At 40.5% G+C, this 15220-nt stretch overlaps 1 protein-coding gene across 1 annotated transcript; it reads left to right on the top strand.

The window, feature by feature from the left end:
- The first annotated feature begins 234 nt into the window (after positions 1-234).
- Positions 235-14636, top strand: AQP11 (aquaporin 11). The gene is made up of 4 exons (XM_051778768.1): positions 235-606; positions 708-1352; positions 6244-6360; positions 13119-14636. Exons 2-4 carry the CDS (start codon positions 758-760, stop codon positions 13169-13171), a joined length of 765 nt encoding a protein of 254 aa, XP_051634728.1. The 5' UTR covers positions 235-606; positions 708-757; the 3' UTR covers positions 13172-14636.
- The last annotated feature ends 584 nt before the right edge of the window (positions 14637-15220 follow it).

Below are 15220 nucleotides of genomic sequence, written 5' to 3'. Positions count from 1 at the left end.
TTTGTGGAACACCACCGAGCACCCGGGCTTGTGCAACTCTGAAACAATCAATCTGTCTCTCTCTCGAGCGTGTAATTATTGGCTTGTCGCACAGAGCGGGGCAAGCAATCTGATTTTCGCGGACAGCCCGAGCTGGGGCCCGCAGAGCTGGCGGTGACACCGCAGCTCTCCCACCCGCGGCGCTGCCCCGCCGCCCTCCCCTCAGCGCCCCTGCCCCACGCCCGCCCGCCCGCATGCGCGGTGCTGCCGCAGCGCCCGCCGGAGGGGGCGGCGCGCCCGGAGCCCGCGGCTGGCCCGGAGCTGGTGCCCGATCGGCGCTCGCAGCCCCGGAGGGGCCGCGCCACAGAGCAGAGCCCGCCGCGGGAGTGCCTCGCCTCCCGTCCCCTCCACGGGCGGGAGCGGCGGCCCGCCCTCCCCGCCGGCAGGCTGAGGGCGAGAGGAGTGTTCCGTCCGTCCCGCGGCGGAGGGGCTGAGGGGAAGCTGAGCCCCCTCCCCGCCCCGCGGTTTTCTACCGAAGGGACAGACCTTCCTTCTTCTAACCTCTGCCGTGGCAGGAAGCGGGATCCCCTTGCCCTCACCTCTGCCCTTTGCTCCGCCAAGCCGGGGGTGAGTCAGGCGCCTCGCAGGTGGGGACAGAAGCTGGCTCCTGCCTCGGAGGGCAAGGGTGGGCATTTTCCCTCCCTCTCCTGCTTTCTTTCTCCCCGCAGGTGGTGGGGCTGGACCTTCTGCGAGCCCTCGGGCCTGTGAAGCTCCGGGCATGGCTGTCGGTGGGCTCGGGAGCTCCCTGCTGCTGATGTCCGGCGTGGTGGTGGCCGTGGGGCTGTGCAGGAGGCTGACCCGCCGCCGGCTGCGCTCCCACCCGCGCCTCTTCGCTTTCCTCGTGGAGATGTTCAGCACCTTCCAGATCTGCGCCTGCACGAACGAGCTCAGCCTGCTCGGCAATGTGGAGCCGAAGCCGCACACCGCCCTCACCCTCACCTACGGCTTCACCGTCCTGCACGGCCTCACCCTGGCCGGCAGCACCTGCAATCCCTGCGGGACCCTGCAGCCCATGTGGGGCGGCACGACATCCCTCAGGATGGGGGGACTCAAGATTGCCGCTCAGTTCGTGGCTGCAGTGCTTGCCCGGGTGTTCATGCACTTTATTTGGAGTCTAGAGATGGCAGAGCCACATTTTGGAGCACTCTCACAGGGCTGCAGCAGCCCCATGCAGACTACAGAGATGCAGGCGTTCTGCATAGAACTGCTCTTTTCTGTCGTTTTCCAGCTGGCAGTCCTGCGATCGGAAAGTGTTAATCCCAAATACAGAGTCCATTTGATTGCCCTTCTCATCACCATGCTCGTGTATGCAGGTTAGTATTTTCTTTTTTTTTTTCTCTCCTCTGTTCCTGCAAATAAGTTGTAATGGAAGGGGGGTTTATTATTTTCTTAAAGGTTAAGATGCAAAATTCTTTTTCATAGATTACAAAAAAAAATATCATCAAGGAAAGTTTATTGTCCTACATATGCAGAGTCCATTTGGAGTTTATATAAAGTTTACTTGGTTGCATTCCAGAGAGGTGCAGAGTTAAGAATGAAAGGAGTTATGAATTTAAAAATATGTCAAATGCACAAGTAATATGGTTAAGTATTAAAATATCTCAGTGAAGGATTGTTTCATAATCCGACTATTTATACAGCGTGAGAGATTTCGTACTATGTGCTCTGATTTCTAAGTGGCATTGCGAGAGAGCACCGCTCTTTGTATCAGGAAAAAGTGCTGATGGTGCAACAGCAGGTTACAGACCGGCAGTAGGGAAGCTCTGTATTTAGATAATGCATAATTCATATCAGTGCAGTTTATTTAATTACTTCCTTAAATCAGAAACGGGAATGGTTATTTGTAGACTGCATACAGAAATGATAAAATAATACCTCCTGAAACCAAATTTAAAGAAAGGAAAAAAGTAGGTGTTGTATTAGAGCCTCCTGTGTCTGTAATACCGTGTGTGTCCATAGCCTTGCCTCTACCTGATTGTCACCTCATGCTTCCCAGAGCTGGGACACTCTCACCTCCGCATCCTCTCTGGAGCAGTGGGAGGGAAGAGGTGAAGGGAGTCAGTCTGAACTTCTTTCTTCAGGCTGCTGATGCTCCTTTTGTCCCTAGTGAAGTGCCGAGAGTTGTTAGGTCACTTGAGTCCTTCTGCTGGCGAGGAGAACTCCACAGTTTGAAGAGGTGAGAGAGAGAGGGTTACCGAACTCCTTGACTGTGCTACTGCCCCCACCACACAAGAAGTTATCTAGGGAATTATCAAATCCTTTTATGAGAGAGGGAGATCTCTTATCTGCAAACATCCGTGGTGTCACTGATGTTGTGTCCAAAAGGTTTACCTTATTATGCTATTTAGCATAATAGCATCTGGAACAATGTACAGTCAAATTTTCAGATGTAGTAATGAAAAAAACCTTTACTCATTATTTTTAGCTGAAATTAGCTAATGCCTAAAAGTTAAAAGAAGTCCACGGGGAATTTTGAGAATTAACTTAGCAATTTGAACTACTTTTCAAAGTTAACTTTTGAAGGCAGAAGCAAGGTGCATTTGAGGACGTTAAATATATTTCTGAATTGCTCAGTGAAAGTATAGCCAAATATTATCCTCTCTCTTCTACAAGCAAAGAAATCTGCATTCCTGATTCTTTGCATTCTTTTCCTGCTTAGAAAATACTCATATAACATGTCACATTGCCTTTCTCTTCCCTAGTTCAAACATAGAATTCATTCCCAGTGTTGTTGGCCAGGCTTCTCTCTTTTTCCAGCAGGAGAAGGGTGTGTACCACTTCCCCTTCCATGTCATAAACTTGGACTTGTTAAACTATCCAGTGCAATTGATCTGCATGTTCTTTTAGGAAATCTCAGACCTGCTGCACCCCGGCCTCTTTCTTTTGCACCTTCTGTCTGTACCCTGTGCTACCTAGACATTTTTCTTTGCATTTCTTTTAATCTGGAATCCAGTCTACTATAAAAATACATGGGTATTCCAGAGAATAGATCCTGAACCTAGTTTTATGCCATACTTAGTGGAAAAACTAATTTTTTTTTGTTTGCTCTGCTCCAAGCTTCCTAAGGTTTGCATGTTTGCTGTACACTTAGGTTCAAAAGGAAAGATGAGAAGTGTTATCCTCCCCCTGCAGCAGGCATGCATGAGCCTGGTGTTTACTATCCACTCCTAAGATGTGGATTGAAGCTTTCTGAAGCAGAGGAAGGCATAAACCCTGATTCCTATCGCTTGAGGCATTACACAATAAGTGTGGGTGCAGGCTGCTGCTATTAATTTCTTACTGTGATGAAATCAGAGGTTTGCACTGTAACAGATCTCTTTTTCTAGTGGAAGGTTAACTCCTCCATTTTGAGGGCTGCTGATTGGAACCCCCTTCCCACAGCATCCTGACAGCATGGCAAGTAACTGGGGCAATAGCAAAGGGCCTAGTAGGCAGCCATGGACTGGTGCATAAATCCTGTAAATCCTGTGGCTCTCATGGCGTAGAGGTCTGTTCCACCTCAGTGTTTCTTACATGCATTAAGAGTGACTTACAAATCAGGTGTCACAGATAGTGGCCTCCAGCAGGCCAAGTTCTCATTTACAGGCTGTGAAGGCAGACAGGTGCAAAACTTAGTTGGGCAATTACGAATTCTCGTAATTCTCAGGAAATTATCTACACTTCTTTGTTTACTGTTTATATATTTAAATATATGTATATATAAATATATATATATATATTTAAGGACTTTGAGTGCCTCTCTAAGAGGAATGGATCTTTCTTGCATACCCAGCACCAAAGGGCCAGGCAACCAGCACAAATTTAGGCAAAGCAATGCTAATTTAGGCAACTCGGTAACACTCTTCCTTTTTTCTACTAAACTATAGAGTATTGAGTGAATAATGATTTTTTTAAACTTAATTTGCCAGATAGAGGGTTCTAGCTAGCAACTCTGGTACATTAAATTTACAAAATGAAATTTATGATAATGATTTCCTTTTTATACTGTGATTGTAAAAACAAAGTCCATTGTGCCTTCAGGACCTGTGTCTGTTACAGTTATGAATGAACCAGAAACATTAGGAAAAAACATCTTATACACAGTATATTGTATTTCATTCCCTGAATTATGCTCTGAGTTTGGTAGCTGTATCCTGTATGGGGAATGATTGCTGTCTGAAAAGGGACTGTAAGAAGGGACTTTTCCAACCCAACCTATTCTATGATTCTATGATTCTATGACTCCAATTCAGTTTGGGTAAAATTCTGGAGGATAGCCACATCCCTGTGGCTTCCACCCTTCTAAATGTATTGATGCAGAGACAAGGCTCAAAAACATTAAATTGTATTTTTATGGTTGAATAAATGGAGCTATTGGAAAAAACAAATTTCGGTAGGTCAGTGTTGTGTGTACCAATACAAGGTACTTAGGTATGCCATGCAGCTCACTCCAACAAATAACATCAGGTTATATAGTATTATCAAAATTACAAGCTGTTTCTTTAGCTTTTCTTGCACTTTTTCATAGTTAAGAATATTTGGATTTTTTTCCACATTTAGTCTTACTCAGAGCAAGTTTTTATAGTAGTACGTACTGTACACAAAAGCTCCAATATTTTCTCACACATTGTGTGGAGGACACATTCCTTCCCCTTTTAAAGTTCTTATATGTACCACATCAAAGAGGCTATATTTCTTTTGCCATAAAATAATTTGTCTTTTCTGGTACACAGACTGAGGTGCTTTATATATAATTTTAAATCAGATTATACTAGTGCCCCTGGCCTATGGTTGATATTCCAATAGTTATTAGTAATGAATATTGAAGAAATACAGCAGTTAAAACTCTTATCTAATGTTCAGTGTTCAGCAACCACGTCCTGAGAGTGAAATTCTACTTTCAACTGTGTGTTTGTTGATATAAAAGCAGAAGCAGTTAATTCATAAATAGGTTAAAGCAAAGTAAATTATTGTAGCTGGGCTTCCTGGCAACCGTGGACGCTGCTAATGTGTCATTGTGCAGAATAACAGACTGCACAACAAACCTGAGATGCTCTTGAGAACAAGTGTAAAACCACAGTCAACTGAGTAGGTAAAAAAACTTTCCTGAACTGTAATAACAGTAAAAGAAATAATAACAAGAATATAGAAAGAGAAAACAGAAGAAGACAATGACAAAGACTGTACTAAAACTTTGGGTAAATGATTGCATGCTCATAGCAAACAAGGATTGCAGCAGCATGGTATTTGTACAAAGGGTAAGTTCAAAGCTCACACTAGCTTATTTGGGGAAAAATCAAGAATAAGCTTTAAGGAATTAAATAGACACAATTATATTTTATGGGAATAGATTAATAGATAGAAGAGATATGGGGTGGTTAGTACCTTATAGTACAGAAATACAGATAATTTTGCTGTGAGTAATGCTATTTCTGCAGGATTGGAATGAGAGGAACAACATACATCAGAATTAAACACACTTAGCTCCAGGTTCATCTGCAGTGAAATTACAGCTTAATCCTCACAGTGTAATGTGTTTGGATCTAGTTATTTAGAATATGTTTAGGCAAGTTCATTTACATCTGAAATCAGAAGCAAGGAAAGATGCCTGACTTCCTTTTACAAGACATGGGGTGGCATTTGCTTTTATTTTCTTCAGACAGCATAGAGAATGATTGTGAAGGCTTTTCCCACAGTTATTATACCATATGATAACGTTCTATACATTGGTGATATTAGTGTTCTTATAATATAGAGGTCAGCTGTCAGTATATCTGTCAGTGCTTGACAGATTTTTTTCTATTATCTTGCATATGTGTTTCATGTGACATGGAAATGTAATGAGGGCTCAGTAGTTCTTTACTAATATTTGTGTAATTCCTGCTTCTAAAAGACTGTTAGTAAAACAGCTTCTAGTTTTATCAATAGAAACATTCAGTATTGGCCAAACTTATCTCTTTAAAGAATATTTGCTACAAAGATATAAAGGAAGTTATAGCCTGCCCTTCAGATGTTTTAAAGCCTATTAAGAAACAGTTAAACTGTTAACCATGTCATCAGGTAAATAAACTCTTCTGAAGTTATCTGTTCAAATGGTTTCTGCTAATTCATTTTACTGCTGGGTGCACATTTCTTGTAATATTGTGTGTGCATTTCAATATTAATTTAATAATAAGAAAGTTGGTTTGATTTCATGTTGTTTACATTATTTTCATCTTATTGCAGGTGGAAATCTCACAGGAGCAGTATTTAACCCAGCACTGGCATTTTCATTACATGCAGATTGTTTCTATGACAAATTTTTGAGTTACTCACTAGTATACTGGATAGCACCAGCCTTAGGTAAGTTCTTAATACTTTATGTATTTGAGAAAGTGTTATTTAGTACATGGTTCAAAAATGAGGAAATAGCTATTCTTTATTTGACAGTGTGCTCATTTTCTGCTTTAAATAAAATCCAGAAAATAGTAAATTGTAATTTATGTGTAAAAATCATTCAGAATCATGGTTTCATTTTGCAAATACACAGGCTGTGTATTTTACTCTTGTTCAGTGCTCCATGTAGAGTGCCTGTGACACTGTTTTGTGAATCACAGAATGGCTTGGGTTGGGAGGGACCTTTAAAGATCATCTAGTCTGACCCCCTTGCAATGGGCAGGGGCATCTTCAAGTAGAGCAGGTTACTCAGAGCCCCATCTGACCTAGCCTTGAATGTTTCCAGGGATGGGGCACCTACCACCTCTTTGGGCAACCAGTGTTTCACCCCCTCATTGTAAAAAACTACTTCCTTAAATCTAGTCTAAATCTGCCCAGTTTTAGTTTAAACCATTACCCCTTGTCCCATCAATCAAGTATCTAATACTGAGTTTTAAACACCAGTTTTATTAACAAAATAATATCTACTGTTTTAATTAATTTATTTTAAGAAACAGCCACATTATGCTGTACAATTGTTTAGTCCAGATGTCATGTTCAAAGTCTAAGTACATTTGGGATACTTTGAGCAAGAAAATGTACCTACCAAAGAACCACAACAGCACAATTCTAGATGGAAGAAGTTTGGTGTTTAGGTTAGGCTTAACTAGTTAGTTATAAACCAACAGCTGTTTACTCTGGAGCTTGATACATTTGAAACTGCCTATTGTTTGGGACTTTATGCCCTGGTATTAAAATCCAGCCTGTTTGAGGTATCACACTGACCAGAGGCCCACTTGTAGATTCTAGCAGAATACTAAACAGGAGAAGAAGATACCTGAAAGTAAATATTAGCTTGATTAACTTCAAAAAGAGAAACATACTGGTTAGCACTGGTTTGTCTTGTTTTGTGACAGTATCCAAGAACATGGGGATGATAAATTAAAAAACACCCACAAGTATTAGGACAAGTCTGTAAATATGCTTTCTCAATTACTACTTTTATAATATCAAATCTTTCTTCTCTCCATAGTGTCTAAACTTTGCAGTTTTCATTCTGTGTTCCAGTTCCAGTCACTGCTGGAAACAATCTGTTATTAGTTTAAGAATTAGGAATGTTGTGTGCAGATGAAAATGCTGCATGTGATACTTCATGCTGTTTGTTTACAGTTAGTCCTTACAACTCTTGAGCTTTCTGCTTAGAGGGTATATAAAGAAGCAGTTTGCTAATCCTAAATTCTTTCATGACTGTTAATCCTATTAGAAGGTACAACAGTGATGAAGGCACAACAGGATATAAAATATACACAGGAAACATAACAAAGGGCTCCCATTATAACAAAAAACTTCCTCTTCTTGAGTTCACATCTGTGCATGTTCTACTTGCCTCGACTCTCAGTCAGTCAAAAATGAAGATCGAAGTTTTAGTGTATCTAAAATTTACTTTAATATAATTTTGTTAAATTAGATCTCCAAACAGGATGAGTGAACAGTAGAGAGTAAGCTTGATAACTGTTCAGTTAGTAGTTAATGAAATGTCTTCAGCAAAGCTGATCAGCATCACTCGGGTCCTAACAGAACACATAATATTTCTCACCATTCAGCTTTAGCTTTCTGTTTTATTAACTGATTTCGATGTGATAACTGTTTAGAGATTTTCCGGGTTGTAAGTACTTGGGATTTAATATTTTGGCAAGTGATCTACAGAAACAGGAGGCATTCTGAAACCCCATGTTCTGCTTATTTGTCAAGATGTGTTCTGCAGCACAGCTTTGCAGAAAGCCTTCAGATGATTTTGACATAAGAAAATCAGCTGATGTTAACTCAAATGGACCCATGACTTGAGGAATTTAGAATGTGATTAGGGAGTAATGTTACATTTCTATGAAAATTCATAAGCAGGGGTTTGTCATTAGTTAACATCTAAAAAATCCATAAAGAATGTATTGAATTCTGTCTCTTAAATTAAAAAGAAACTCCAGACTGAACAGTTGTAAAGATGTGGATACTCAGGACACATCACTTCTTGTGCAGTGTTGCTACTGCAACCACCACTTAGTTACAGATCTAGGGTGAAGGTTGAGGACTCTATTGGTGGTATAAATAGCTTATTACAAAAAGATGCTTCATGGATACGTAGAGACCTTACAAACCAAGAGCTGTGAACACCTGTCTGAGGAGGAAGGATAGAGGAGACTGCTGCATTTGAAAACTGAATTGGTGAATACAGGAGTGCAGATCTACAAAGCTAACATGAAGTGATTTTCTTTCTGACACTTTTTGAAAATAAGAAAATAATAGGAATAGAATTTTTTTCTTCCACAATTGGACCAAATGATGAGGCATCCAGGAAAATGACCTGTTAAGATGATAAATAAAATTGTTTTGAAAAGAACTTCTAAGCAGAATCATAAAAGTAGATGATGGGGGAATTAAATTTAGTTGTAAAAATTACTTTCAGAATCCACGTGTCAGCAGAAATACTGTTTCAGACTTCCTAGAAACTGGCAGAGTTGCAGTGATATGCTAACTTGATGCCTTACTTTTCACAGCATCAGCATCTTAGGTGGTAAATTACTTTGTTCTTCCTTTGGGGAATTCTTTTAGGAGTCTATTAGCTTTTTTTGTGATTTTCTGTAATAACTATCTCATGCAGAACCATGGACTAGCATACCGTGAAACTTGAAATCGCCAGTGCAAAGTGCAGTATGTTCTCACTTATGGCCAGAGCAAAAACCCACAAGGCTAAGGAGACTGGAGAGCGTTCAGTGTGTAACTGATACCCTGATCTAGCTGTAAGCAAGTTCTTAACCATCAGCTTCAGAACAATTTTCGTAGAAAGGACACTTGGAACAAGAGGAAGATGAAATGGAAGTTCTGTTTTAGGATAAACAAACCAGCTAGTGGTTTATGGTCTTTCAGGAATATAATCTTGAAACTGTAGTTAATTACTTATTTTTCAGAATGGCTTCAATGACGTTTTGGTGAGGTGATTCTCCTGCAGCTTTAAACAGCTAATTCCTGTAATAAGTATGAATGTCAGCAAGTGTTTATGACTTAGCACAGGCAGGCCTAAGTTCTGCACTGTGAACATAGACACAATACGTACCAGTGGAACAAAGATAGTTTCTGTTTTACTGCCAAAGGAATTCACATTAGTTGTCCAGGCATTATTAGTAATGATGGGGGCTGAGCTAATGATGCTCTTTCAGTACCAGGGAAATGGAAGCTTTGAAGGGAAGAGTTGGTAACATAGTCATGAGGTCAGTAAAATGAGATGCTCTTTCCTGGACAGGTGCCATCTTAGCATATCATAAAATTGTGTTGTAGAATGGTTTGGGTTGAAAGGGACCTTAAAGACCATCTAGTTCCACAGCCCAGGGGCAGGGACACCTTCCACTAGGCCCAAGTTGCTCAAAGCCCCATCCAACCTGGTCTAGCATTCTGCTAGGTTTCTAACACTATAAAACCAGAATCAAGACCCACTTCTTTAGATCAGTTTTACTAGAAAGACTATTCCTTAGTTGAAAAAGTTTTTTCCTGACCAGGAGGGAAAATAAGTGCCACAAAAGTTACTTAGCAGTAGAAGTAAATGGAGGAGGTAAGCAAGGGAGAAGGCAAGCGGTGAGACTCACCTTTCTGCTCAGAGGACAGGATATTCAGAGCCCTCCAGCATGTTCAGAACACTGAAGCATGGAACTTAGCAAAGAAACAAGAATTCCAAGTCTGTGTGCCATACAAAACTCTCTAAAGGAGAGTTTCAACAACTGGAAGTCTCCTATTCCCTTGCCCTGATCTCCTAGGGGTTTTCAGCTCTGCAGAAATCATCTGACAGTGAAACTCATATGCAGTGAGTGAATGCAATCCATGAAGTTCTTAGAAAACTGTCAGTAATTAAGTCTAATTCAAATACTAAAGGGCTGGTGAGTGGTAACCCTGTACTTTGCCTGCTTACAAAAGATGGATGGTGAGTGTGGCCACTTGGTTTCTAGTCCTTACAAGAGTTCAGGGTCCAGAAGGAGACTGGGAGGGTAAACAGCAGAGTTGTTTAGACTTTGGACTTCAAAACAAAATTCTGCTTGTGTAGGGCACTGCTAAGTCAGTAAGAATTCCCTCGGAAGCTGCCATAAATGACAAAAGTATACCATGGAAAGGTGATTTTTCAAAAAAGCTCACTGAGAACTCAGTAATAGATTTACATGTGCAGGAGAATCTGTCACATAGTTAGACTAGGAATTTTGACAGAAAGCCTTTCCCTGTTTGCTAGACAAAGAGCTTCCCTATGAATGAAGGACAGCATGTAAGAAACTGAAACAGGGGTGGGCAGCAAAGGAGGAGTATAAGAGTTTTGCACTTAGAAACAAAATCAGGAAGGTCAGAGCTCAGCTGGAACTAAGACTAGGGACATGTAAAGTTACAAATATATTAATCAGAAAAAAATTCCAGAGAAAATTCAGGTCCATTGGCGGATGGGAGAGACAACTTAGTGATGGATGGCATGGAAAAGGCTGAGGTACTGTAAGTCTTTTTTTAACCATTGAGTCTTCCCAAGAAAATTTTGCTTCCAAACCTCTGTGTAAATCAGTAAGGTTTTGGAAAGGAGGCAATAAATAGTGAGGGAGCAAAGGGGTAGGAATGGATAAGCTCAATGATTGTGAATCCATTGACTCTACTGGGATTCACCTAGAAATGCAGGTAGAGTTGGCCGATGTTAGGATTGTCCTTCATTTATGAAAAGTTACAACAGTTGGAGGAGGTTCCTGCCAATGGGAAATGTGCTAATACTATGCCAGCTTTTAAGGAGGCAGAGAGAGAAGCCAGAGAACTCTAAGCTAGTTGGTCTCACCTCAGCCAGTGGGAAGATGGTGGAGTACCTAGTCTTGGAATCCATTTCCAACCATGTAAACAACACAAAGGTAATCACAGGAACAATCAGCACAGATGTAGTGAGGGTAATCCGTGCTTGACCAGCTTGGTTGCCTTTCATGATGAATGCATGTGGGAATGAGGGGGGAGCAGGGATGTAGTATACCTTCACTTTAGTAAGGCTTTTGATACCATTTCCCACAGGATTCTTGATCCAAATTTAAAGTAGTGGGGTCACCATGAAGACTCTTAAATGGAATAAAAACAGGCTAAACCACTGACCTCAAAATGTAACAATCAATGGTTTGACACCTGGCTGAGGGCCAATAACGTGCAGAGTATACTGGTGTCAGTACTGGGACTTCCTATTTCTCAGTATATTTAATATATTTCGTATATTTAACATATTTAATTCAGTGACCTGAATTAAAGTTTGTTCACAACAGTTTGTTCATGACAGTTTGTTCTCTCTGTAAGTAAGACAAAGCACATGATTCAGCAAATTGGGATCATCATGGGACATTATCACCCCCCTCTGCTCAATGCTTGAGAGGTGGCATCTGGAACGTGGCTGTCTGGAGTCCCCCAGTTCAAGAGCTGTGTGGACAAAACAGGATCCAGTCAGTGGAGGACTACCAAAATGGTGAAGGGCCTAGAGTACCTGATACATGAAGGAGATGCTGAGGGAACTGGACTTGTTTAGGCTGCAAAAATAAGATGAAAATATGTTTTAAGAACAGTCAGCCTTTATGTCAAAAGAAGTTACAAGGATGCCAGAGATTAACTGTTCTTGTTGGCAACAAGTAACAGCTACGCCCCAAATTGTGGCATGGGAAGTTCAGATCAGTCTCCGAGAAAACCTTCAGAAGCAACATTGAAACTAGTTATTTGGAGAAGTGCTACAGTGCGTGGAGGTTTCAGGGACTCAGCTAGGGAAAGCCTCACTGACCCATCTAGCATAGGCAAAGTCCTGCATCGAGTGGGAGACTGGACTAGAGAGAAGTCCTTCCAATAAGCTTTTTTTTTGTGATCTAAGAAGCTTCATAAAATACAAGCTACACTGTATGAGCAACACTGTCAACCAGGATGCTCTTCATTTCTGAAAGAGAATATGCTGATTTTTTTTCCCAGGAGAAAAAAAAAATGGTCATAATAAACTGTATTTGGATGCCCTTTGGACTCAATGGCCCTTATGGGCCCCTTCCAACTTGAGACACTGTACGATGCTTGTGAAGAAAATACAATCTCTAACTTCACTTTTTTTCTGCTTCAGAATAAACCCTAAATCAGAGTGATCTTCAAAATAACACCCATTATCCTATAGCCACTTGGCAGCACCTAAAAATGATCAGTACCATGATTTGGCAGCACCAAAATAGACACTGCTAACAAACTCAGCTGAGAAATGGAGGTTAAGCTGCTGGTTCAGTCATTTATACATCCAGCTACAAAGAAAGGAGCCTTGATACAGCAACAGGAAGGTGCACGTGTTGGATTCACCTAGTCAAACTGCTCTGACTTCGGCTTGGCTTACACAGAGCAGAGTTAAAACGTTAAATATACTAAGAAAAACAGGATTATGAACTCATAAGGACCACTTGCATGGTTGTTGAAGCTTTCTTTGTGAAAAAAAATTGTGTTTGGAAAAAGTGCTGACTGCCTCTAACCCTTTTGACAGAAAATTCAATTTTTCTGCAATCTATGCTGTATTGCATGTTAGACACTCAAATACTTGAACATAATGCTTATTTTCAATATCAGTACTGTGTCGTGCTCAAATACATTTAAATAAAGGTCCTTTCTGTAATTTCTCATTTCAGGTACAATACTTGTGGCTTTTATATGGGATGAAATATTTCCTCGGATATCCTGAGACATCAAATCCTGAAATCTGGCAGTACTACATTAAAAATTATTTTCAACATCTGCAGACATGAAGCTTTCAAAGAATTGTTGACATAGACTTCCACATCACCTTTCAATTGCATTTTCAGATTTCACGTTTGAAATATTAACTTATCACTTTGTATTCAAATAGTAATTTTGTAAGTGCGTGTTGGGATTCTGGGAATATCTGCCACCGTTTTCAGTTAAGCCATATGAATGTGAAGGACTGTTAAAATACTGAAACTTTGTCACTTTAGCCATAAGTGCCATTTGCTGACCTTTATTTCAACAGCATGCAAAACTAATTTTAGAGAAATACCCAGTCCTTTCGAGGTTTGAATTTATTGGACTTTTTCCCATAGAAGGCACCTGCAAAAAAGGAGCTGAAGATCTCTTATACTGACATCATCATATTCCTACTTGCCATATATGTATCTCTGAGAGGAAGAAAGGCTACACTACTCCCTAGAAGAGTCTCCTCAGCTCTATTCTAGAGGCACCCTACACCAAAATTGAAAGTCTGTAGGACCAGCATTGTTTTAGTAATACCTGAGTGCAGGTAAGTAACCTCTCCCTTCCTGCCGGGAAGGCTCTGCCGCATCCTGGCCCGCTGTAGACTGTCGAATGTTTACCTTGGTTGGAAAAAGCAGTAGTGAAGTGCCATAAAATTCTGTAGACACACAAGTAAAAGGGCATTTGAGGCAACCGCCCCTACTTTGTATCAGAGATTACTGCTGCCTCTTCATATAGACACAGTATGTAGGGATGAGTCATGGGGTATTCAATTTGTCCTTGATTTTATACAGCTTTTAGCGATTTTTAAAAAAAAAAAATGAATCTGCAATATAGGAGGATAAATAACAGAGCTAAAAAACACAGGAAAGCTCCAGACACAAGTTGGCACAAACATGCCCTTTATAGCCTCAGCTAAGGCAAGCACCACCGACAGGTACCACCCTTGGAAGCTCTGCTTCTAGCATGAAGTTTCTTCTTCTGGATGCAGCTTAATTTTTAAATATGCCAAAATAATTTTTTCAAATTTAGGAGTAAATTCAGTTTTTCACTTTATAGTTACTAGGTTTAAAAGGAGAGATGGTTAACAAGTTCTACAAAGATCTCAGTAGCACGCCACCAAACTCAGCATCCAAGTCACCTTACAAACCATGTTCTAAGAAAAAGGGAATCAGATGGGGTTTTTTTTCACAGTAAAATTATGAACCAAGTATTTAACAGGTACTATTGCCAGCTATCTTTTTTGCAAGAGTTCGGGAAGTAAATATTTTCATGTAATTTCCAACTTGTTGCAATAAAATCTTTTCTCACTTATATTTTCCAAGGTACCTTTAAGATTATATTGCAAAATGAAATCAATGGTTTGAACATGCTTTACATACAAGAGTTCCTAACCACGACCCTGTATTCAGTCATTAAAATAATAATAAAAAAAATCAGCCTGTTAATACAGTGAACTAGAACTAGATAACTGGGTTATCATTCAGCAGCTCATGGACACTAGTGTGTTGGCCTGCTAAAGGAAATTGTCTCTGGTAAAACTATTCATGGTAAAGACCACACACGGGCACACTGAGCCTGGTAAGAGGTGATCCTCAGAAAAAATATTTACTTTTATACCATGTTCTGCTTCTAAAACAGATACTTTGGGGGGGTTCTAACTTCCTTTCCTTGCTTTACTGCTTTTTATACCTTTTACCTATTTTTAAAGTGTTCTATGCCTTACAGATTTTTTCCCCACTTTTCAGCCTCATTTCTTATGGAAACAAACCTTTCATAATTTACATGATTTGATGTTTTCTCTGAGCCCATGAAGCCCACAGGGTAAAGGTCCCAAAAATAAACCTCAAAGAGCATAAAAACAAACAGGGAAAAGAGAAAGCAGAGAGACAAACCTACAGGGCAGCCAAGATTTGTTAGATTAGAGGCTCTACTTCCGTGTCATTTCTGAAGGCCTGCAAAAGCAAAGTCCATAAACTGAAAAGGTCGTAACAGATATGACTTCTCCACATCTGTATTGTTT

This window comes from Manacus candei, unplaced genomic scaffold, assembly GCF_025592945.1.
Source record: "Manacus candei isolate 608988 ecotype Guabito, Panama unplaced genomic scaffold, ASM2559294v1 h1tg000014l, whole genome shotgun sequence".
Taxonomy (NCBI): domain Eukaryota; kingdom Metazoa; phylum Chordata; class Aves; order Passeriformes; family Pipridae; genus Manacus; species Manacus candei.
The sequence above is the reverse complement of the archived record's forward strand: the minus strand, read 5'-3'. Positions and strand labels throughout refer to the sequence as shown.

Excerpts from the sequence above, each read along its gene's own strand:
- AQP11 (XM_051778768.1), top strand. The coding sequence starts at position 758 with ATGGCTGTCGGTGGGCTCGGGAGCTCCCTGCTGCTGATGTCCGGCGTG. Across the intron at positions 1,353-6,243 it reads CACCATGCTCGTGTATGCAG|GTGGAAATCTCACAGGAGCA; the intron begins GTTAGTATTTTC and ends ATCTTATTGCAG. Across the intron at positions 6,361-13,118 it reads CTGGATAGCACCAGCCTTAG|GTACAATACTTGTGGCTTTT; the intron begins GTAAGTTCTTAA and ends TTCTCATTTCAG.